This window comes from Lottia gigantea (genome assembly GCF_000327385.1).
Source record: "Lottia gigantea unplaced genomic scaffold LOTGIsca_34, whole genome shotgun sequence".
Lineage (NCBI taxonomy): Eukaryota > Metazoa > Mollusca > Gastropoda > Lottiidae > Lottia > Lottia gigantea.
This window is the reverse complement of record NW_008709146.1, coordinates 1,663,180-1,689,573: the sequence shown is the minus strand read 5'-3', so window position 1 is coordinate 1,689,573 and position 26,394 is coordinate 1,663,180. Positions and strand designations below refer to the sequence as shown.

Sequence of the window (26,394 nt, the reverse complement as noted above, 5' to 3'; positions counted from 1 at the left end):
AGGGATATTAATATTGATATAGCCTTTATTATCTTCAACATTTTTTTAGAAAAAAAATCTCTGTTAATACCGACTTTGACGTTGATAGCAAAGCAACTTTCACCAACATTGGCGAATATCAATTTCATAATTGAATATTCTGGAATACCAATCAGAACAGTGTTAGGTAATGTGATATAGAATTATTGTAATTATCACATATGATACGTTACAAATTAGATTTTAGTAGGTAACTCATTACTGTTATACGATTATTGAATCTCGCTAGTTCCTTTACACGCAATTGGTTCTTATAACTAAGAACTTAGTTCAAGAAAAATTCTGACCGATATATAACACTTTATTATCTTTCAACATGATTTCTCAATATCTTGTGCCTTTGTATTCGTATTAGCTTTTGACATCTCCTATCTCAGAATAGTGTGATAATTCGTCTATTATAGAAAACCGTTTCCACAAAGGACAAATTGCCGCTAATCGAAAATTCAAAAGGTGCATCAAAACACTGAAATGCTATACTTTACGTCTATATAACTGCTATTTGAGATTTCTCTGTTAACAAGTACAATGAAACATCCCCTGTAGTGATTGTAAGATATGTCATCTGTTATCTATATTCAAGTTACTGACTAGGATTTTACCATAAGTTAAAGCAGAATTACTATTTGTTTATGATTTTAAAGTTGAATCCCTCCTTGAGTTGAATACACTTCCGGTATGCATTTACTGGTGTGTGTGGTTTATGGAAACTGACGAGACTTTTTCCATTAAGCATAGACAGAATAATATATTGGTTATGTAATTGATCCGGGAGACAAAAGTAATTCTAATCTTAAAATCTATGATTTATTACAGCCAACAGCCCTTGGAAAATCACCATCAATAAAGAAAGTCATAATTCTTAATCAACTTTAGATATAACATCACGCTATGGATCAATTTTCATTCTTGAAAGTAAACTAATGTCATAAAGAAATAGGGTTATGTTGAAGGGAAGCGATTGTAAGATATAATCTGCCTCGACTTGAAATGTCAAAAAGATTGTTTTTCACCAGTAATATAGGCCTGTGTCTAATAATGATATAGCAAGTTGAAAACATATTGCAAATGATCCAGACATATAATAACAGTTATAAACTAAGAATTTGCATTTTGCTTACTATACACTTCAGTTTAATTGAAAATACAATATATAAAACAATTCATGTTTAATTTCTAGAATTGAAAGACGTGGTGTGTACGTCTGAAATTCTAAAAATTTGGGCGAGTTTTAAACCCCAACAAAATTTAGTTCAGGGGAGATAATTTGTACAAGCTATAAATCTTTTTTTAGTTAAGAGAGACAATTCTTACAAAGTGGAAAACAGAAAATAATGTGAGGAGGGAACCGAGGGGTGGTCACATGTAGTTCAGTTCTACAAAGGTAGCTTGTAATAAGTCAAAGAATAGGAAGAACATGGCTTACATTCAGTATCCGATCAAGGACCAAACTAAATCAGTGGAATTCTGAGTCCCACAGGAGCGTTAATAAGATTTATTTGGGAGAGACTTATCCTATAAATTTTTTGAGAAATAAAAACCAGAGGATGCAATAAAAGATTCCATTGAATATAATATGAATAGCGACAGGCGGCGGTAAAAAAATATATAATGAGAAATCTTTTATTACATACTAGTAGGTTGTTTGACGTTTGGAATCATGATGATTACAACATGGTTCTCTCAATAGTGTAGAGAATATATAAGGCTCGATTCAATAATATTTACATTGCCTTTCATACAATTTCTAAATGGAAAACGTGATTATATGAATAACTTAATATAAAAAATGTTTATTATGAGAAATGAATCTTGGCAATACAATTCCAAAAGCATAAATAATTAGTAAAGCTGAATTGTGTAATAACAAATATTTCAGAAATCCAGATGCCATGGTAAAAGGCAAAACATCATTTTATTTCATTGCAATTCAAGAAAAACGTACAGACTGACACATTTCTCATGCAGTTATTGCCAATAATGTCACAACAGTGTTAATATCTGTACAAAAGGCTTTAGTTTACTGTCTGCAATCTTACGACCCAAACAGTATTCCTCTCGTCCAGGTTCAAACTTTTACCAACGGATTCGTGCTTGGCATCAAGAAACTCACAAAGAACAAGTTTAGCGATAATGCCACCATAGTTCTATATAAAATATGACACCAATATGACAGTTATAATATTTTCTTCTCGAAAATAATCTAAATCGATAAAGATTTTAAATTGGTCTTTAGTTTAGATTTCAAATATGAAGAAATCACAGGAACCTGATACCTGATTAGGCTCATCAAGACGGGCAACACCATGCAATAATTTTGCCAACTCTTTTTTGATTTCCAAATGTTGAGGGATCTGCAAAGTCTTATAGCGCAAGGGGCCTGGTATTCTAACCCCATCGTACGTCAAGACGTTTTTTCATGACAGCACCTGAGTCACTGATCCAAAGGTATTATCACAACCGAGAGCAAGATTTTTAAATGTTGAAGATGAGTTACTATTTATCCATTTCTAACATTTTTCGAGTGAGCAGGTTTTAAACCAATTTTGTAATGACAGATGTTGTTGAGCATAATGTGTGTGTGTTTTATTATTAATTTACACACTAATTACACTCTTAACCTTTCAAAATGTCTGATTTTAAGATGTTTGTCTTGGAAATTGAAATACTTATGTCTTTTAGAGTTCAACAGAAATAATGCTTCGTCACTTGACAAATTGAGGCGAATGACGTGAAAATAACCCAGCGAATAGTTTAGTATAATTAAATGTTATTACTGTATGTTACAGAACTCAGATTATATGGTCTTCGAGATTTTCACAACCTTTTATAACAAACAAATGGTATCGCATATTACTGAATTGTGCAATAACCCACTTACAACTTCTGTTTCCAATGCATGAGTAACGTTGACAAACAGTGACTGTTTAGGGGTTAGAGTTGTTAAAGCTTGACTTCGAAAGCCCTGTGTAACAGCTTATATGTTCAAGAGTAACACAGTTTTACAATGAAACTTGTCCATCCATACATGTATCAGAATATATTCAGGAGAGTGAATATTTTCAGAACTTACTTCGAAATTTGTTCTTACAACGCTTTGTGTTCCAGAATAAATCTTCAAGCGTACTTATCATTACAATGCTCGACGTAACAGAACAAATTCAAGAGTAACATATTTTCAGAACTTACTTCAAGATGATCATAAGAATGCCTGGTATGAAAGGATATATTTAATGGTAACATATTTTCAGAACTTACCTTTATTGGTATACATATTAATAACAACAATAAATCAGCTATCGCTAAACTTGTTAAAAACGAGTTCGTTATGCTCCGTAATCTTTTATATCGGCAAACAGCAAAAATCACCAAAAAGTTTCCAACTATACCAATAAGTAACGTTAGTCCATAAGCTAAAGTTAGAGGTAGGATTTCACCTAACGGAATACTCGACACAGAAATATCATAATCATAATAATAATATTCACTATCATTATAATTACTAGTTGTATTGTTTATAGAATTATTAGATAAATCTATCTCCATCATCATAAATTCACTTTCTGTTCAACATTTCTTTATTAAATTCTCTAAATTTCTTAAAAAATATAGCGTCAGAATGCAACAAACTGTTAAGTACCACAGTTGATAAAAAATTATAATGAATTAAATTTTTTTCCTGTTTTGCTTTGAAAACTGTGATAACCAAGACTAAAATAAAGTTAAACGGTAGGTAAAGAAATAAAATGGTATTTAAGATGGTCTATGTCGTGCCACTGACGTATTATTGTCAATCTCTACAATCTTTATCGATTTCCCGCAAACAATTACAGCTGTAAGGAAAGAAAGATAACGCGGTAGGAACAACTTTCTGTAACGAATGGCCTAACTTTGATTTACTGTGTACACATACCTGAATGGTCTGAATCTCCTTTAGTGAAAGTCAGCATAGCAGGACAATTACATTAGAAGGATGCAGAAGATGAAAATCCCCACCCTAATACTAAAGTGATTTGTGCAAGAATAGAACTAATTTGCACTCCCAGGAATAAGTAAATAGTAGATAAACGTTTTCAAGTAAAATTAGATCACCCCAACAACGTATTTTGGGTTAAATCTCATTTTCCAAACTTTACTATTCGTTGACTATTAGAATTAAAATCTTTGGCTTGTAATAACATACATATATATATATAACTCTGAAAGATGTGTTTAAGAAACATACATGTATAATTTGAGAAATAAGCCATGATGTAAAGTCTTTGAATGGCATTTAGCAATTGTGAGTACGATATATAGACACAGCTTTATGGAACAACAATCACTGGTTAAAGTTTTACGCTACGTTTCGACGTTTTTCCCCCGTCGTCCTCAAGCACATAATGATAATAAGTTTGCCCATCACTTCTTATCATTATGTGCCGGAGGACGACGGGGGAAACGTTGCATAAAACTTTAACCAGTGATTGGTGTTCCATAAAGCTGTGTCTATATAATGCCATAATGTGTTTTTCATAGACGGATTGCAGATGATTTGATATTTTCAACGCAATGATGGTTTCGGATATAGCAAATTAGTTATAGTTCTGTTGTGAATAAATATTTCCGTACATGGCAATTCCAAGAAGTAATCTTATATCTATTATATCTATCAAATTGATTTCGTTCACCCTGTAACTACCATCAATATTGAATGATAAACATATAAGGTCATCTCCAAACTTATTTAAGCTTATGTTTTTCTTTTCAGCAAATGTTGCTTCAATTAAACATAATCATTATATTAATGTATTAAGTAATTTTACTCGCGAATCATGTGCATTCACCGAACAGCAGAAGATATTAATGGAGTTTTACATCCTACTTTTGTGCAATAGGGGCATTGGAGTGTTATGGAATGATGCACGGATTCACTAGTTTCCAATGGCTCGCAAACCTGTTATGTATCTTTTTCTCATCGTTAAATGCCTAAAGGTGTTTGCCCCTCTTGACGGGGCCGTCCCTCCATCTAATAATTCCTTGAAACCCCACTGGACTCTTTAATCTAAATGCCTCATTGTTGAATTTAGTAGGTGTCTGACCTTACTAGAGGGGTACTATTTAGTGACTTCATTCATTAATCCTGGCATTCCAATTCCCTCAGTTCATATTGTTTTCTTATTAACTATCACGAAAAGCATAAGAAATAAAACTAATAAAAGTATCTAATGTCACTTTTTATTAATTGACTTGAGGTTACAACTTAATTGTTAGTGACAAAGATTCACCGAGGTCCGGAAAACTCAATATTGCTATCAAGATCTACTATTGATCTTCTAAAATAAAAGTTTCCCGACGGAGAATGATATCTCCTGTATAGTATATATTATAGACATATCTTGTATTTTGTTGTAGACTATTTACACATATTTTTTATACCTTAAAAATGTTTAAAGTCAACAAGAAAATACAGATGTTATTCATGTCAAGGAAAAGTAATGCATTTTTAAATTCAAATAGATCAAATATATCTTATAGGCTATAAGTGTCTATAAACGTCAACCTAAATATTCAGATTTTATAAATACTGTCAAATATAAAGTAATGTTCTTTTTTTTAAATTAAAATAAATCGGTACTATAAGATCAATTTCGTGTGTCTTGGGAACTATTTTAAAAGTGATATTTTGTTATTGTATACTCTTGATAGTTTTAAGGTATGAACATTCAAAAGTCTCCATTGGAAAACTCTATACTATTATCAAGTACCATGTACCATCATAAATGAATAATAATCCTATGAGATATAGTTTTCCACCTAAAAACAGAATATATTTACCGACATATGTTTAGGGAAATAATAATTTGGAGCAAATGCTAAAATAATTTTCGTGTCAAAAGATAAAGAAGTCAAGTAGATCGTATGAATTCCTAAAGAGTGATTATCGAGATATTTTATGAAACAAATTCTGATCTTCTATCTTCTTTCTTTGAGTTTGACTTTTCAACTTGGTAGATTGAAGATATTATACGCTCACTACCAGTATGATATAATCAACCTTCAGTCATACACTTCTTTTTAATCTTTTGGGCTAATACTGAACAAAATACGACTTTTAAAAAGTTGATTGTGCAGCAGAGGATTCCTAAGTTTTTGTGAATTAGTTCCGTCTTCTTTTGTATTGAACAAAGTTTCGTGTGGGCGTGTATAATGATCATTCTATTGAGGTTAAAGGTCTGGACAGTTATTTTCTTATCGATGTTCAACAGGTTTCTAGAGCTATAACTGGAAATTTAATGTATTCAACTGGGTGTAAATAATTGTAGATCCATGCAGAATAATAGTATACTCACATTTCAATTAAAAGCTGTTTTCTGAATTCTTTGTCATCTTACATGTTCTCCCAGACAGAGTATAAATTGCATGACATCTCAGTATATTTTTAGCACAGTTCAATCTGAATATTCAATTGTCAATAAGAAGCCATGTGAAAAGCTAGCTTCATACATAACCAAAATTATTGCCAAGAAAAGTTGTTGGCTCCATGGCACAATAAGGAATCAAAATCACAATAATTTTCATTCTCAGCAATGACATTTTATTTCAATACAATAACAGACATTCAGAAAGAAAAAAGATTATAACTTACAATTTATATACTTTATATCTGCTTAGTCAAAGGCTGAATTCTTATCTAATGGTTTGAGGCTTTTATACAACATCCTTTCTTATTTGATATATTGATAAAATGATTTATTATTGACATAAATGTCTTTAAATAAAATAATCCTTTAACTTCAACTTTTAACATTTTCATGTGTATGATATCAACATTTTTTCCTTTTTTCCACGTTACAAAATTAAGAATTTGTCAATGTAAGATTTGCTAAATTAAGAGTAATATTATATAAAAGCCTAATCTAAACATGTAGATATCATTTTTCATATGACCACTTGATTTCTTCATTATAAAACTAAGTCGGTGGTCCTTCTCTATATGATACATGTATTTTATATAGACAATATTTCTGAACTTAAAAACCAAATAATAGCATACTGTATGTATTAAAATTATTTTACAATTTTTAAATAAATTACATATATCTCTTCTAACTGAAGATTATACAGACAGATACAAAATTTGATGGCCTTGAGTTTGTGTTCATAAATATCCTTGGGTAAATGGTCAAGCATTACGACTATGAACATACCATAAAGAAAATTGACCATGATATACAGAACCTGTGTCCAGCAATTTTGTATCTTAAAAGTATACTACCACTTACGATGACCAAAAAATTGAAATTTTTAAATTTAGCCAAAATGAGTCTTTGTTCATCAATTGACTAACCTGGTGTAAAAACTATACAATAGAATCTCCCTATAATCTAATGTTATATAAAAATTCCATTCTTTAGTCATGGTACTTGGTAAGTTCAACTGATGAATGTATACACTTGTTGACCAAATTTGAGACTTTAAATTCTATGTCCATTTCAAGAGGTAGTATTCCTTTAACAAATAGAGACAATTGTTCAAACACAAAATCAAGACTTAAAATGCCAATTAAGAAAAAGGAAAGAAGTTAATCTATTTTGATGTTGAATTAAGACATTGAAACAAAATTCAACATAAATACTGAAAGCAGAGTTTAAATACAAAAAATGAATCACATTAAAACTCAATTATTACATATTTATATATACATAAAATAATAAAAAAATAATAGTGAAATAAACAGTTATTGTTGCATGAATCTAAAAATAGTGGACAAAAATTTGAATATGTGTTTTGAATTAACCAAGAGAGTATCTTAGTATTTAAATGTCCTGATTTTCAGTTTAAGCCTATAATAGATATTTTCAGGTCTTAAATATGGCGAATTTAAAAAATAATTGTACAGGACCCAATATTTTGATATGAATATTGGTAAAATCTTAGAATGATCTAAAAAAAATATTCATTACATATTTTACATTCAAGTCTTTGTTGGCCTTCATATTTGACATGAATTAAACTATATCATCAGCAATTTATACATAATTCCCACAATCTGTAGAATAACAAATATTTGAAACATCAAAATTATACTATAACAACAAAAGAAAAATAGTGTGTTGAGAAGGAAATAGAATCAAAGAGGACGCAGATAACTGAAATTTATTAAAAGTGAAATCAAGAAAATTTACATAAATTTTTATAATTTGTCCTCTTTTATACACATATTACATAATAGTATTTTGCCTACATTTTTTTCAACTTTTATGATTTTTTTTTAGTCATCAGCTTTGAATATTTACAATCATCATGCAATGTTTTCTGTACTATTTACAAAATATGATAATATATCTTTAATATATTCAAAAGACTTGTTTCCATTTGGCCAGACTATAGGTAAGGTTTTATAATGTATCAATGTTATAATAGGTCATGTATGGGCAGGAGTTGTCAAATGGCTTACAAGTAAGATTATCATTAACCTTTGGCTTTATTCTGAATATATACGAAGCAAATTGTGTTGAAAAATTAAATTCATAAAATATTATTATTGTTAATCAAAAATTATTAGCCTTCATTTAAATGGAACTTTATTTGTTCTTAAAAATGTCTCTATCACACAACCCAAGCACACAAACACACTTCAGTCATTCATTAATCATAGAAAAATTCAATGTTTATCCTCAAAACTCACTATCAAAAGATCGATAACAAAATGAAAATTGTCATAATTCTTCAGATTTGGAAGCTAGCAAAGGGAATAACGTTGAATACAGCACTTTTAGAATATTAGATGTTTTATTACTTAAATGATGAATTAATAATATTTGTTTTCCTCTCGAAAGACAAGTTTTTCTTCTAAAATTTCTTCAAAATACCATAAAAACAATGAACTAAAACCCTAACTTGATGTACGAAAAGATCAGAGGAAATACACTGATGAAAACAATATTCATCGATGTCTAATTTCACAGTAATCCATGTATATGGCACAGATTTTAAGACTTAATTTGGTGACTAATAAGATGAACTGTTCATCATAAAAAGGACTGGTTGACATGCCCTAAAGAGTCTGGAGGATAAAGATTTAGTTTTAATCTATGCCATGCAGGTTCAAGGACATCATACGATGATTCCACGTCTACTGTTGGTGATGATGAAGGATCATGGTGCTGTAATAAAACTGTATCTGGAGCCTGGCCAAATGCTGGCAGTCATTTCTTTCTTTTTTTCTTTCCTTTTTTTCGTCTTCCATACCAGCACGTGCAGCACCTGCATCAGAAAGCAATAATAACTCTGCGTAAGATTTTACGCTGAGTAGACAAACTGCTGAAGGTAGATAAGATAAAGGGGAGTAATAAATAAAGAAGTGGTTGATAACAGCATAGTCTAGCCGAAGAGAAACAGTAGTCTAAAGCAGTTGATGAGATCCACTCCTTTATGATTGTCGACCTTTCTTTTTCTTTCGGCGCCTGAAGAAACAGCACCTGAAATCAGAGAGAAATCAAACGTCCAAGCTACTGTCAATGCCAAGTTTTTTTAATACCCAGAGGCAATCCTTAACTTTTAGCACTGAGAATAATAAAGCAATGTGAGCAAGCATTTTTTGCCAGAAAAGAGTAGTAATTGTTAGTAGAAATGATAAAAAATAAATATGGGAATAAATATAATTCAGTAATCATTTTGTGGTAAAACTTGTCTTGTAGATTGAATGTAGTTCACTATATCAGTATTGCCTATTATGTACCTCAATAACTGTACGGTACTTATTTGTTAATTACATGAAAATGTATGTATATTGTATTCATTCAACACAAAAAAATATTATCAAGCTTTATGTAGCTTTTGGATAAATCTGATTTCTGACTGACCATGGCATTTGTATATACTGTGTAATTGCAAATATAGTGCACATGTGAACTCCTTCTCAAATTGTAAAAAATTCATTTTCTTTAAGAACATACTCAAAATATATTTCACTGTATAGTGACAACCCGTTCAGTTTGGAACCTTTTTGGTGTAAAAACCTGCCTAATATACAATATTTGTTGTCTCTTCCATCATCTTATCATTAATCCTGTCCACATAAAATACAGGAATGCAACTATTTTGCGGTTATATTTAATGTAAAGGAAATTCATTTTCTGTATTTTCTGATATATATCTATATTTGAGTTCAGTGGTAAATATACGTACTTCGTTTCATCTACCACTTCAACTTCTGGTTGAGCAGTAATAGGTGTGTTAGATTGGGCAGCTGTAGGATCATCAGGAGCTAAATCACCATTTGTTGAACTCACCACCTACAAATATAAGCATATAATTAAATCAACATCCCAATTCTTCAAATAGTCCAGATGGCTTCCATATCAATTTGTTTATGCCAATATACTATAGAGCTATTGGTAAGATGTAAATTTTACCAAGCAGAGCAAAAAAATTTTACTCTAAGCAATAAACCAGAAAAACAAAATCAAAATTTCATGATGCACAAGTGATAAGTCAAGCAAACTCGCAAAAAAAAAACTGAAATCATAAAATCTTGAGAAAAAAAAAGTGTTAGAAAATCTTCTATCTAGGCAGAAAATATTTGTAATTGATAATCTTTATAAGCAGTATGAATTAAAAATATTTCAAGAAATACCAATAAATTATCATGATTGGATTAATATGTAAAGTTGATAATTTAGTACAAGCAATGATTAGATATCAACACAGCATTAATTAGTAAATATCATTAGTAACAATGGAATATCAAAATCTATGATCAATATACTGACAACAATTTCATACAACATTTATTGAACAAGTATTGAATTGTAATTGAATCAATTTGACATTGGAGAAAAATTATGAGTGATAACTCTCAGATTTAATTTGTTGCCTTTCAACAAGTCTTTGATAATAAATGTTATAAGTAAACAGATACAAGTATATCACACTATTGTTAGTTTGAAAACGACGGAAGCTAGCATGTTTAATCAGCAGCTCACAAAAACTTCATTAAGGCTAAGCAGATCATTAATATTGGAATTTGATTTATCAAAAATTGAACTCAGTAAATTGAAAAATATTAATAAAACTATTCGGAAAAGAATTAATGTGTTTCATAATGAATTATAGAAGTTATAAGTAAAGAAAATATGAAAGTAAATAGGAAAGAGGAAAAAGGAAACCCAAGGGTCATTCATGGGAAGTAACTCCATTAGTTTTCAAATTAGAGGCAAAGCACCTAGTAATAACTTTACTCAAAATACTGGCTAAAATTGAACTATCCAGATATTAAAATGTCTTACAAGAAGTTGAAATAAATTTATGCAGATTATGCTCATTAGTTCCATATCTTGCAGAGTTTGATTCCATGATAAAATAACATATAAATTGAAAAATATAAAGACAGAGTGTTCGTACCTGTACAGAACCCCCATGCCTATTAGAGGCTAGGTTAGCACCCAGAAAATTATCAGAGAGTCGCGGTTGTTCTCCCCACGCATGCCCCCGTGTGTTTGCACTGGACTGAAAGGCAAATTAGTGATGTTAAAGTCACAGCACAATGGAAAATATTTCAATTAAAATTTTCATAGAAATTATAAAAAAAAGCTTCGAGATTTTTTTCAATATGTGATTAAACTTAACTAAACATAAAATCTATTCTAGCAAATCATTGATAGTAACGATCATTCCCAATCAACATAAAAAGCAGAATCTAAGCTACACATCTTACAGATACATTCTTAATTCCATCTCAGTCAACATGGTAAACAATCTACATAATGTGGAAGGATACAAGCATAGCAATGATAGATTCAAATCAGACCAAATCAAAATAACTGTAATGTGCCTTAATGCCTTAGTGAGAAGTGAAAGAAAATTTGTAATTTGAAATCAAAGGATGAAGCCATTAAGCAAACATCAAACAGATCAAGTTCAATAGGTAATAAGGTAAGTATCCCTTAATTCTCTTTGATTTCTTCAGGACTTGATTTATCTCTAATAAATATTAAGCCACTAAAGACCCTGCGTTTATACTTTAATCATTTATAATTATGACGGAAAAGAGGAAACAAAGAAATTTGATACTATTTTTCGGAAAACGGCACGTTGATATCTCTAAACTCAAGGTTTTAAACAGTCAAATATCAACTTTAAAGGGATAAGTTATAAGAATGGTTTTTCTTCCAGCAAACAAAAGTATTCTTATCTTTATTCAAAATGAAAATCTAATGTATGGTTTGTATTCAATTCATAAGCACACATCAGTAGAAATGTCAGCTTTCAGAGAGTTATTGACTAGGGCTACCCGATATAATGGTATTATGATAATACCAGAGAATATAATGTAGTTATTACTATTTTGTTTTTATGTAAGTTGAACATTATATTTCTTTCTGAAATGCTTTATCAAAAGGTGAAAAGCAGTTTTTATCTGCTTATTGTGCTTATATAACTAATTATCATGCAATAATGGCAGAATTGGAGAAAGAAATTTCATGGTTAGAAATTTCTGTTCTATTCTAAACCATAATTGGGCATGATGTTTGGACCAAATTGTAAATTGCACATTGATTGAAGACCCTACTACTAGCTATTTTTACTAGTTGAAGTATTCATGGATTTAAATTTTTCACCCCACACAATGAAAATGTAAACCTTCAGAGGGGCACCTTTCAACAAAGTGACACTTAATTCTTGTGACCCTGAACATTGTAAACCAACATATTTTCATTTAATTTATAGATTTGTCAATGTTTCCAAGGCAGAAACTAATTTTTTTTTGTGAACTGTAATGTAAAAACTTATTCAATTTGTGTTTGTATTGCTTAAAATTATGGTGTCATTAAACCTGTCCAGTGTTAAAAATAATTGAATGATTGCAGATAGTTGTACATGCTGGTTGTCATTTTATTATTTATCCAATGTCTGTGGTTTGGGTATCATCAAGGTGCTGTTATTAAGATTAGTCAATGAGGTTTTGATGGAGAGAATATACAAAAAGATAAAGTTGCATGAAAACTACTAAATACAAGTTTTAATCATGTTTTAGTTTATTCCAAATAAGAAGAGATGCATGTGAACCTCATTGTCTTGAGGTTGTTCGAGTTAGAGGCAATCCACTCTTAAAACAGTAAAAGCAAAGTTGACTGCAGAGTACATTTGATGGTGAATGTGCAAGAGTTAATATAGTCATGACTATGAGAAAGATAAAGTGAAAGTAAGGGATTTCAGTATAAGGAAATAATGATAGTGAATGAACAAAACAAAAATTAGAATGATAATGAAATGAATTGTGAACACTAAATATCATGCAATATATCTAGAAGTATACAGAAGAGAACAGAAGAGAACAGAACAAATAAAGAAGCAGATCTATATAAAGAATAATTCATCTTAAATAATAACAAGTGAAACAAGTTTTTTTCAACAGCATGACATAGTGAATATTTATTTGAAAAAAATGGATTGATGGAAGCTTTGTCCAAATGCCATCAGAACTAAGTGGAACTCTATCACATTCACAAGTCAATTGTGGCTAAATCAGGGCCATTAACCCCAAAACTTTTTATAATATTCTGATGGAAAAATTCTCATTTGTTTTCATTTGATATAAATCTTTTCATTCTGAAATTTCGAAACCACCTCAATTAATCTTGATCAAATTACAAATAATTACACAGTTTTTATGTTTTCCCACAGCAGTGCCCTTCCTTGACAAACCCTTGTTTCACAGTTTTTCATCAATATATTAGGTATTGATAATGAATGACCTTTCATGTATTATTACTTTTACAATTTCATTAGCACTTAAACCACCACACAATGGGAACATCTAAACATAGTTAGTGAAATATTGCAAAATATATCAGCTTATTTTACACTTTCTGATACATAAATTATGACATGGTAATACTATTGATTGTAATATTAATGTATCGACTTATCATTTATTACTATAAACTAGATAAAGACTTTTCCTTCATTTTCTAGGAAATTTGCAATAGATAGTAGTTTATTGCTGTACCCCAAATTTAGCTTTTTCTTCAATTTCTAATAAATTTAGCAATAGAGAGGTAGAGAATTATTAGTGCTAGTGAAGTTGTAATATCAAGAGTATAAATGATAATCTATAATAAATACCCTATTCATGCCGGTATCGTGTCTGGTACGATGATCTCGTTGTGGTGATGGTCCAGTATTATCTGATGCACTGATTGAAATGGGTGTAGACTGAAATAAATTACATGATGAAAAATATACATTAATACCGAACACATTTAAGATCCACAAAATACATTAGATTTTCTCATTGAATTCAAATTTCAATGGAAATCCAAACTTATTTTATTGATCTGAAATATGCTTCAAACTATTATATATATCAAAATATCTGCATTTCTAAAACAATAATAATCACAAAAATGACAAAAGGATTCTAAATTCCATGAGACAATACAACAATGACAAGGGATGATTTGATGAGAACATTGTTGTCTAAAACTAGAAAGCATACAATTAAGGGTTTATATTTCATACTTACTACTTGTCTCCCCACCCAATCAAATTGCCAATCACAGTCATAATTCATTTTCTCCATTAATTCAGAAAATAATTTTCTCAGGTAGTCATAATCGGGAGTTTCAAAAAAATCTAATCTTCGAACATAACGTAAATATGTGGCCAATTCTTCTAAAATAAAAAAAACAAATAAATCATTTCCATTAACAGAGTCACTTCTGTTCTAAGATTCTAAATATTATTCCTGAAGCAACTTGCATACCTTTATAAGCAAATACAATAAGAAAATAGAGGTACTATGCTTTTACATTATTTATTCAAACATTTGTTGATACTGTACTATATTGTCGTAGAATCTATACTATTGCATCACTCCATTCTATTATGAAGAGAATAACTCAAATTAGAATATGAAGCTTCTTCAATTTCCTTAAATCTCAAGCAAAATCAGATGCTTGTCATATTTCAGATCTTAGACAAAGTGATTACTGCCCATTACCTGGGAAGTTTTCACAAAGAACTTCTATAGGTGTGGCACGTTTTGTATCACCAATTTTTTGATATCTTTCTTTTAATGTGTCAGCTTTTAAACCCTGCCATGGTAAACTTCCTCTTAGAAAATACATAAACATGTGTCCTAATGCCTCCAGATCATCTCTCCGACTTTGTTCTGAATAAAAATATAATAAAAATAAAAACAGACGTGACTCACATAATTATATAGGGTTCGAGATTAAGACTTAAAGACACATTTTCAGGTAGATATTTCTCATAAGAGTTTAACTTTTCATTGATTCATATTTTCAATTTTTTTTTTTTTTTAATCACGTCAACTTTATGTGAAACGCACAAATGTTTGACTAACAGTTCTGTGTTTGTAATCTAATTTCAATTTCAAGCACTTTTCTGTTTTTTTCTAGTCAAATGGTATTAAAATTGTTTTTATTCAGACCATTTTTTATTCTAATATTTATAAACCAATATTAGGTAATCACTTCCAAAATCTATGTCCAGATGCAAGTCAATTTATTGGTAAAGATAATTATATATTTTTACTGTGTATGCATGACAAAACTTAATGACTTCTGACAGAGCTTAGCAATAATTAAAATCTCTTTAACAAGTTCTTTTGTTGTAAATTCATCAATACAATACAATTTAATTAGTTATAAAAATCAATACTGATGTTCAATTTACTATAAATTATAACAAAATCAATATCACTTTTAACTTAAAACATTTCTATTTTCTGTTTTACAATTCAGACTGGAATTCAATACATTTGCATTTATTGATTATTTTACTAAAGTACTGAATAGTATCTTGTGTCTTCAAAATCAAAATAAAGGGATTTTGTTCTTCAGATAAAATGAAGTGTACAGGGTTTGAATATTTCTAGTTTGATAAACTGAATATGGATTATATTGGCAACAATTGCTCATGATCTGATTCAAAGTCACAACTGGTAATTAGGGTTGGGTATTGATTACCAAATTGCGATCGATTATTAACGGCAAAATAATAATAATCGAAATATTCTAAGTGAGAAATTTTTAATTCCATGGGTTATCTTTGTGTCATAGAAGTCTTATTATTGCTTTGAACGGTTATTATAGTTTAATATGGGTAAGTGATGTGGGGAAGGGAAACTATGTGCAAGAAATTATGACTTGTTAACCTGTACGTACATGGGAGAAAATATAACGCTGACATTAAATTGATTGTGTATTTCGATAATCAAAATTATAAATTCCTAGCGACAATAATCAATTATTTCAATTATTTTACCCAACCCTACTGGTAATTCAGGTCAGTGATGTGGTATTTGGTGAATTTGAACTGATCACAGCAGGCTAGTTTCAGTCAGGTCTGTCATTTCTCATAAAAATTATTTTCATTTCAAAGTATCTGAAAAAGGGGCCTTGAAGACATAGTCGCAACAAGTCAACCATTTTATTCTTACCTTTTCCTAAATGTGTATTAATACTCATATATCTGGCTGTTCCTGTAAGACTCTTGTGTTCCCGATAAGGTATGTGTTTATTAGTTTCAGGATCTATATATTCTTTGGCCAGTCCAAAATCAATGATATGAGTGATATGCTGTTTTTTAGTCGATTGCCTCCCAATGAGAAAGTTTTCAGGCTTGACATCACGATATATGAGGTGTTTTGAATGCACATATTCCATACGAGTTATCTGGAAAAAAAAAAAGGTAATTTAGTTATGGCTTGTCACTTGATATTTTCTATCACAAATTATTCTTGATAACACTAGTCAGGTTTAATACATGCAACTTTCAGGAATAACATGTTATTTGATACAATGTAATTCATGTATCAGAACAGATCCAGAAGTACCATGTCAAATTCAATAGGTAAACTGAATAAAAGCTTCTGGATATCTTAATTATTAGGAATTGTGATATGTCAAGTTTTCTTCATCTTTGATACAGATATGTATCTTGATATCATATATATAGCATAGAATATAAATTAATGACCTTTTTATGCAAATAATTTGAATTTTACCAACACTAGAACTATCTGTGATGGCTGCATTAATAATCTGATCAGGATTGTCTCACAATAAAAATAATAATCAAAATAATTGACCACTGATTAAGAGATATAAGCAGACTGTGAATAGTTGGAAAGTCGTATCTATAGCTTTAATCTCAGCTGTATTATAGATCTCATTAACTAGTATTATCAAATACTCATCAATAACAGTCTCACAAAGGTTGCTGATAAGAATTTAACACAGAATGGCTACATATTCAAGTGTTAGGTTCAGGAATAGACTTTTTTCTTTTGAGGCAATTTTCAAATAATTAGACTATTGGATTTACAGACAGTTTTATAATAAACTGAACAGCAAAAGAAATGTCACTTTTAAAAATTCTGACTTGATAGACATGTTTTGTGGTCATTAATCTCATTAAATCTTCTACTGCTTTTTTGTTGTTGTCTGAAAGTCACTGACTTACTTTCTCCAATGTCTTTACTTACATAATATAACCATTTGAAAATGTATATATATACAGTGTACTCTGTGAATTTTTACTTCAGAATATTATGACAATTGCAACAATCTCAAATCTATTTTTTTTATCTCGATTAATTTCTGTCTTATGTTATGTCGTTCTGTATATTGTGCTATGAATTCTGACACTAGTTAGGTTCATGTTTCATCATATTTTTAAATATATGAAGAGTGTCAGAAAGATTTAGCTATCAAATCAAAATTTGGTCATAAATAAGATCACTCATGATTGGTTTTAGACAGCCCCTACTAGTGGAGATGGTAAAATCAAGGTCACTGACGATCTATAAATTGTAACAGAAGTGGTAAATGACATTTAATTCTAGAAGTTTAAGAGTACTATGACACTCATACTAAATCAGATATATTTATCTGTTCCAATGCATGTCAGATTATATAGAGGTCATGGAGTACATTGTACATGATACAAGCACACCACCTTTCATTTGCCTTTCAGTAGTTTTTAGTCCACACCCTTTTCAACTTCAAATTTTCCACAGGATTTTGATATTTCTACATATTAGTCTATTCGTAAAACTGTTGAACAACATAGTCTATTCACTGTAGACGAAAATAACACAGACATACAAAGCAAATCAATTATACAGACAAATTCATTGTTAAATGGTTTTATGTGGTAATATTGGCTTCAAAATTAATTATAACATTCTACCACGTGAATTTTTCTATTTCAGTTTAAAAATTTCTTTTAAATTAACCTAGTATCTTTTCTTTTTTTAGTTTGCTGTATAACATTTTTCTCCTTTACTACCAATGTAATTTCAAAACAAATTTAAGTGAAAGATATGATCTATAGTATTATATGATCTTAAACATTTCAACCAAATGTCTAAATATGGCAAGTATTGGTCTTTATACATGTGATAATAACAGGCATCAATATTTTATATGTAGAAATAGGAATTAACAAACTCTACAGATAAGAGATGGATGACTAAGCTTGTAAAATCCAATGAGAGACACAGAAGCCTGAGGCCTGTTGGCATTTCAGAGACATGACATATACTTACCAACTGAATAGCTAACATGAGAACTGTTCTTAATGAGAACTTTCTATCACAAAGGTCAAACAAGTCTTCTAGACTTGGACCTAGTAATTCCAAGACTAGAGCATTGTATTTTCCACATGGTCCAAAATAGTAAACTTGCGGTACCCCTTCTGCAAAGACAAAAAAACCATTATCATTAAAACAATCAGGAATATGCGAATTCAATCAATTTCTATTTTACATAATATGTATTTATAAGTCAATAATATATGATAAAATTACGACATAATAATATTATACATATGATAATATAATATGGGCTTTACTATCTAAATTGAATAGAAACATGATAAATAAGTTTCAGGTTTACAATGCAGGGACAAGATTGTTTAATCTCTACGTTGTTTTTCCATTATCATTGATTAATCGTAAAATTCTCAACCAATTGACATAAGCTTATATGACATACATTCTGACAGCAGCTTATTTTATGGGATCTTAAAGATATACACAAAATCTTCAACTTTATTCATGAAAGAAGCCATTTTCAATGATTTTGGACCATAACTCAAATCTACTCATTCAAAATCTGCAAGCATCAAAATTTCACCAACATAAGCATACACAGTTGAAGAAAATCTGCTCATGTGAGCATTAAGTGGTCGAAAGAGATGGAGGGCCACATGTTGATCAAACATATAAATAGCCAATTTAATCTACATATCCAGATTACTGTTTCTATTGAATTGATGCTCAGAAAGAATCAACATTTCCAAGTAACAACTGACTTATTCATGTCTTTGATATAAAATATGAGAACTGTAAGAGGCTAAATAGAGAAAGATCAATAAAAATAGATAGAAAATATTACAGGGTCTTGGTATCAACAGTTTTCAATCGAAAGCATCTAATGAAGTACTACTCAATGGACATAAAATTCTTTCATTCCCTTCTACTAGATTTGATCTAAATACCAGCATTACTGTTAAAATAGTGCTCAATATATCAATTGTACAACAATTTAGTAATAGAAATATTAAAACAGAACTTCAACCATGTTGCTACTCAAGAGTTTCATGCTATATGATCTTTGGTTGTCCAAAAATTGCAAAGCATGAAACTCTGAGTAGCAGCATAGTTCAAGTTTTGTTTCAATTTACATTTTTACAACTACAGTCAATAATCAAAATATAATTCCATTCGCAAATTGTCATATGACTAACATTGATTATATACTCTCAAAAGTAATAAATTTTCATTTAAAATTCAACCAGTAACAAATTACTTTATTCATGACTACCAATCTAGTTTCAATTCAAAATCCAATTGATAACTTCAATTTGAATTACTAAGATATTCAAAATCAAATTAACCATGTCATTCAGTTTGAAGAGCTGATAATGTGATTCCCCTGACAATACTGCTCTAGATGTTTCATTATTTCAATGTACCAAACTGGTCCATATTGACCTCAAAAACATAATATTTATTTCTTTTCCTCCAATGATATTGTATTTTCCTGTCCTCAAATGACGACAATGAACATTGACATACATGTTCAACATGTACATGATCTATTTTTGGTTCAAATTACCATCGAGTGTTGAAATCTAAATAAGGAATTATTGTGATTTTTTTAATAATTATGACCTAAGGTTTATTTTTAAAAGAATGAGTCATTCCCAAATTTATGAAGATCAACCAGAAACAGGACAGGAAAAGAAGCAAGCAATGGTATATCCTTCAAATAAAGGCAACACAAACTATAAGTATTTTGTTACTTAATTGAAGAGAATTTTTAACAATTTTTCATCAAATTTCATCTCACATTTTTTAGCCAGGTCGGAGTTAAATCTTATTGAGAACACAATCATCTTACTTATGTAAATGAACATATATTAGTGGTGATTTTTAGTGTGCTAAATCCAACAAAAAAGCTAGCTCCATATTCATCAGTTTTTTCATGATTTTTCTGCAGGTTACTCCACTTGCCATCCATGATCTGACAAGATTTTTCTTTAAATTGTGTTCAGCTTAATTTTGACATACATGTCAATGTTTAACAATAAATATCACATAATTCCTCACACAAACAAAGAGTTTGGTTGGGTGAATATCAAATGACCCACCAGAACAAGAGATGCATTACATTTAAGTCAGATCAGGAAGCATGCAACAAAATATCATGATTGGCATTTAATACATTGTGGTATGATAGTTAACACTGTAAGGTTGTAAGTGTAAAAGTACTATAATAAGAGATGAAAGTATATATTTGAATTAAAAGCATGTGGAGATTGTAAAGACTGTCACCAATGTGCTGGCAACATATTTGATGTCAATATTGACTCTCTATTTTCTAACTGTACAGTCAAACTTTGAAATAGTACAAGGTCATATACACAATGGACGATTGGCTACATTTTTCTCCTCTGTTCTGTTGACCTATTGGACACATTTATTGACCTTCAGTGTTGTCAATAGCCAAACTTTAAATCACCTACTCAGCATTTAACTAAAGACAATGATACTAGATCTGTAAAATCACTATTATTTTCTTTACAAACTTACAATAAACCAAATCAAATGTTTAAAACAATCGAAACTGTGTACCGGTAGCAATAAAGGCAATAGTTCTATTCCATCAGATTCTTTCTCTTTTCCTGCTTCCTACAGATAGCATGTTTTCTTTAAGTTAACAAAATTTTTAAAACTTCTTCATTAATGATCACAGTTCCAGGATTCATAGGAACTTTCAAGGTTAAAATCGATGTTGTATTCACGATATAGAACTGGGAATGGTTTCCGATTCCCAAAAAATAACATAAGACCTAAAGACCAGTATCTACCTTTCAAATTAAAGAGAAGAGTCATTTAAATATACCCTATACAAACTGTTGAAACTCAATTCCTGATTCATGTAGTAACTTGCAAATTCAGGTTTAACTCAAACATACAAAAATATAATTCTAATTCAAATGTCCAACCATTGGGATACTTCAGTGCTTTTAGTTAGCTACATTGAACCTATCTTACATAAGATGATTGGAGATTGTGATGAAGGAAATATAGGAGTAAATGTCATTTGTAAATGCCAGAAGGAAAATAAAAGTTTTATAGAGTAAGTTATCAATCTTAGAAATATCGAGTTTTGAGGGATCAATACTTATCTAGCTAGTAACCTACTGTATTATCAATACTGGTAATATACTGGTACTAGGACATGGAACATCTCTATTCATACTGAGAACATCTCTATTCATTACAGCTAACATATAATCAGTGCTCATCAATATGCTTTCTTATTTCTATGTATATATAATACAATAGATACTATGTTTTCTATGATTTATACATTTCATCATTTTTCTACTTTCAGTTTTGAGAAATCATTATGCTACCGGGGCGCTAATTTGACAATTTACTCCAGCTTAGTGTTTCAAATTCATATAATATTTGAAATACCAGTATCAAAAGGGTGATTGGACTTCAGAAGATTTAATACCATATGAAAGATAATCTTGTTAATATAAAGTAATCATAGAATTAAAATCAATAAAATTCTGACTTGGACTAATTGTGTCAACACCATTCAATTGGTTTTTTTTCTTTGACTTGATTAACCAAACCTTGCATGTATTCTCCAGGTGCTAGTAATCTGGATGATCTAGACTATGCTGTTGGAGTCACTTACTTTTTTTTCGTTCTGAGGTGAGTAATGTCAGACTCACAACCTTGAAAAGGTAATCAATTATGATCTTTCCCAAAAGAAGAGAATATTTTTTCATACATTTTTTACCAGACTTAACCAAAATTTTACAGAATAATGTCCATGCCCAGACGCTTATTTCAAGCCCTGCCTAAATACATAAAAACGCTTAAACCAAACACTGGTCTATAGGTATTAATTCCTTTAAGTCAGCTTTACTGTTAGATACAACACATTATATAATGTCATTCAACATTAAAGCCATCATATCATTATCATTTACATTATTGCCTCATTAAAATTTGCATTCTGAAATGTGATAAAGGTAGTAAGTAGCAAGGATGTTTGAACACAGAAAAGCAGAACTAGTCAAGCACATCCCTTTAGGCATACTGACAAAGTTATAATAAAACACTCAGACAGTGGCTGCTCATGATTCATCATAATTGAACACATAAAATGAAGATTTTTAAGTTTAACGGCAATGTTTAGGATTTTGCAACAAATGTCAATCTACCTCTTCCCTTTTTAAATATAATTTTTATTGCACACATTAGCATCATCTTTGCATAATTTTCCATAAACAGGCAGATTGTGGTTAAATGAAGTGAAAAGATGAATAAATCAATTTCTATAGCCTAAATCTTATGTACAACTATGACTTTTGAGATATATTGCTATAAAATCCTATTGAGATAGATAAATATAAGAGGATAATAAGACTGTCACATTCTATTATATACATTGGTTTGAAGATAAGAGCATTAACTGGACACAATCCTACATGTTTACTAATATGAGGCTAAATAATCTTACAGATTTTCCTTTAAGGATATGGCAATTTATTTTTACTATTTTATGACATTAGAAGCTTTACCCATGGTACTAATTTTTCAATAATTCATATTCAATTTTTAAATGTCAAAGGGGGAGAAAACTGAACACATACAAAAAGACAATTCATTGAGAAACTATGACAATAATACTTTTCTGGGCAATTATTTAGCCCTATAGAGATTGTATGTCATTTAAGTACGCTTAACTTAGAACTTGCACACTGAGTTTTGTCATCTTCACAATTTCAAGCCAGTGTTGTGTGCCAGCGAATACAACCAACAAGAGCCCTTTAAGGCTTTGTGTTCACAGACTTTCTGTCGAGGCCTCTGATTGGTTGTATTCGCTAGCACACGATCAAATTAAATCACTTCAATGACTTCATTAAGTTCCATGATATAAGAAAAATATTTATTGCAGTTCAGATATAAGTACAAAGTTCATATTAGCTTGACATTGTTATGTGAGTTTTGTAAAAACAAGTAGACAGACAACAATAATACATGCACTGCATATAAAAATATGTACTGGTAACAAAGAAAAATGTGATTAACAGACCTGACTGTCCAAGTTGCTTGTAAAACCGATACTCCAAATGAAGCTGGGGTGCTCTAGATTTCATGGGTTCCTGCACAAAACAAAACAAAGGTTTGATATTACTCAAATATATCACCTTTACTATGAATTAATTCATTAAATAATTAGAATTCATTTTTACTAATAAAGATGCAAGAATTGGAAATTCTATGGTAACCAGATTAGTCAAAATAGGGATACAATTTGAAACTTAAAAATACTTACCAATTTGATTGCAACATGTTCATTATTATACAGATTCTTCCCTACAAAATAAGAGAATTTCTGTAATCATTTGAAATATCCTTATAATATCATTACATTTTGGAGCTCTTGTTGTATTGTCAAGTTTTTATTGCATCTTTATTATCATATTAGTAAGCTTAACTATTAAGTCTGTCTTACTGCATAGCTGAACATTGAAATTAGGGCTGGGTCAAATGATCGACATAATTGATAATCATCACTATGAATGTATAATTTTGATTATCAATTACCAAATTTCATCATCAATTATATGTCAAAGTTACATTTTCTCCTTTGTCCTCTCTTCCACATAGGTTCCCTTATTCGAAATAAGCTATAATAACCAATCAAAGCAAGAATATATTCCTAAGACGCAAATATAACCCAAGAAATTAAGAATTTTGACATTATTTGATTTAGTATTTATATGGTTTCTCAATTAAATTATTTTGATTATAATCGACTATTGATTAGTATACAGACTACCCAGTCCTAATTGAAATGTACCCTATAAAAGTCTTAATGATTATATTATGCTTCAAAAATGTGATATCAAGTCATCAAGTCAAGATTACAGACATGAAACGCCTAAAAACGAATAAAGTTTGGAACTGCCAATATCATCCTGAGAGGAAATTAAACTTTTTATCTTGTCCTTCAAAAATTATTACAGAACTTACTGCATGCATGATAAGAAGTATAAATGAAGTAAATGGAGTTTTACATCCTACTTTTCAGCAACATGTGGTCTGATAAGACAAGTAGCATCATGTAGGATGCAATGAGGGAAATTTTGACAGGACAGTGGCATTAGCCTGCTCTCTTTCTATTTCCAACTGTTGAGATATCTTTTAATGTACACATCCTGTAGTTTGTTGTCCCATTCGAGCAACTAGTCGCTTTTTCCATGTCAGACCCTCATACACTTGCATCACCGAGAGGTTGAAAACTCTGAAGGTTTTTTCGACCTATGCTGGTATTAAACTCCCGGATCTTCATGTTAGCCGGAATGTGTCTAACTCACTGAGTCAGGGTGGCTCCTGATAGAAGTATAAGCTTATAAGGAAGTTTAGGCTACCTAAACTTGACAATTATAAAATTCTTTTTAGGTAATCCTCAAAAGGCGATTAGAACGACCTGCATTGATTATAATTTTGACAACCGTGCACAGTGTCTTGTATCATAAATGTATGATCATTTGTAGTTTATTGGCACTTGCTTTACTTATTACTAATTCCTTACAAATCTAATGTTTAAGTAGATACATAAAGTGAAATTTAGAGACGAAAATTTTTCCCATATCTGAAGGCTTAAAAACGACCCCCAAAATTGGCCATTGGCATCTCTACCCTGAGAAGAATGCCAGACTAAGCCACAAGGCCTTCCCTTCATCAGAGCACTAGAGTTGTCAGTCAGATAAGTTGATATGATTATGACTGTAGTTTTTGATAGTATTTTTTTTTTACTACATGATCATAAAAGATCATAAGATTCTGGTCCTTACCAAGGCGAAGTTCTCCAAAATTACCACATCCTATCTTTTTTCCAACCCTGAAATTGGGTCCTACCATCAAAACACTTGAATTAGTGGATGTGCTTTGCCTGCTTGTATTGTGCATTCCCCTTGCACTGGACTTTCGCCTGGTTGTTTCATCTGTCTTTTCATATTCCCTTTTAGGGGTACTCATTGTAAGTTATTTAATCAAAAGGATGTCAACGTGATGAAGGCAGTAATGTAAACTGTCCAGAAAACACACAACAAAATTAAGGAACGTCGTGTATTTTATGCGAAACGGTTCCAAAAGTCACCATAAAAACCATTTTTCCTCGGACTGATTAGATCCCTTAACATTATAACCATCAAATTAAGTGTTAAGAAAACAAAAATTAGTCTTCATCTCGTATTTACTTCCAAAAATTTAACGAGATTCGAGATTTTTTAACAAAAAGAATCACATAATCTGTCCAGTTTACTTTTTCCAGACAAGTTAGGTGGGGAGATCAATTCATCCGCGACTTTAAACTACCGGGTGCCGGCTATATTTCCAAGTAATTTCATTGTAAAGACGATGGTAGTTCGAATAATGGTTGTTATATAAAAAGTTGAATTAATCAATTAAACGATGGATTGATCAATCAAGATTAATAATGACTAATTGGGTTTATTTTGTTGAAAAGGCAGTTAATCGCCGGAATAAATTTTCCGGTTTAATCTGCGCATGTCATTGTCCGTAACCAAGAAGATTTAGGAATAAATTGTAAACAACTGTGACATGTCATTCAGAGATTAACAGGAGCAACTTGAACACTGTTATGAACTCCTTAATCAAAATATCACAATGCGATATTGCAAAAAACACTAAAAATATCAAGTACGAAAGTAACTAAATTATGTTAAAACTAAATCAGCTGATTTTTAAAATGATGTCACTTCCGGGTCAGTTTG

At 30.4% G+C, this 26,394-nt stretch overlaps 1 protein-coding gene across 1 annotated transcript; it reads right to left on the bottom strand.

The window, feature by feature from the left end:
* Nucleotides 1-343: 343 nt before the first annotated feature.
* Nucleotides 344-25,567, bottom strand: LOTGIDRAFT_178639 (hypothetical protein; the record flags this gene model as incomplete). Its single annotated transcript, XM_009058481.1, has 11 exons — nt 344-407; nt 10,213-10,319; nt 11,428-11,532; nt 14,152-14,241; nt 14,552-14,700; nt 15,029-15,199; nt 16,493-16,727; nt 18,605-18,753; nt 23,685-23,754; nt 23,928-23,968; nt 25,453-25,567. The coding sequence occupies 11 exons, from the start codon at nt 25,565-25,567 to the stop codon at nt 344-346; spliced, it is 1,296 nt and encodes a 431-aa protein (XP_009056729.1).
* Nucleotides 25,568-26,394: the final 827 nt, after the last annotated feature.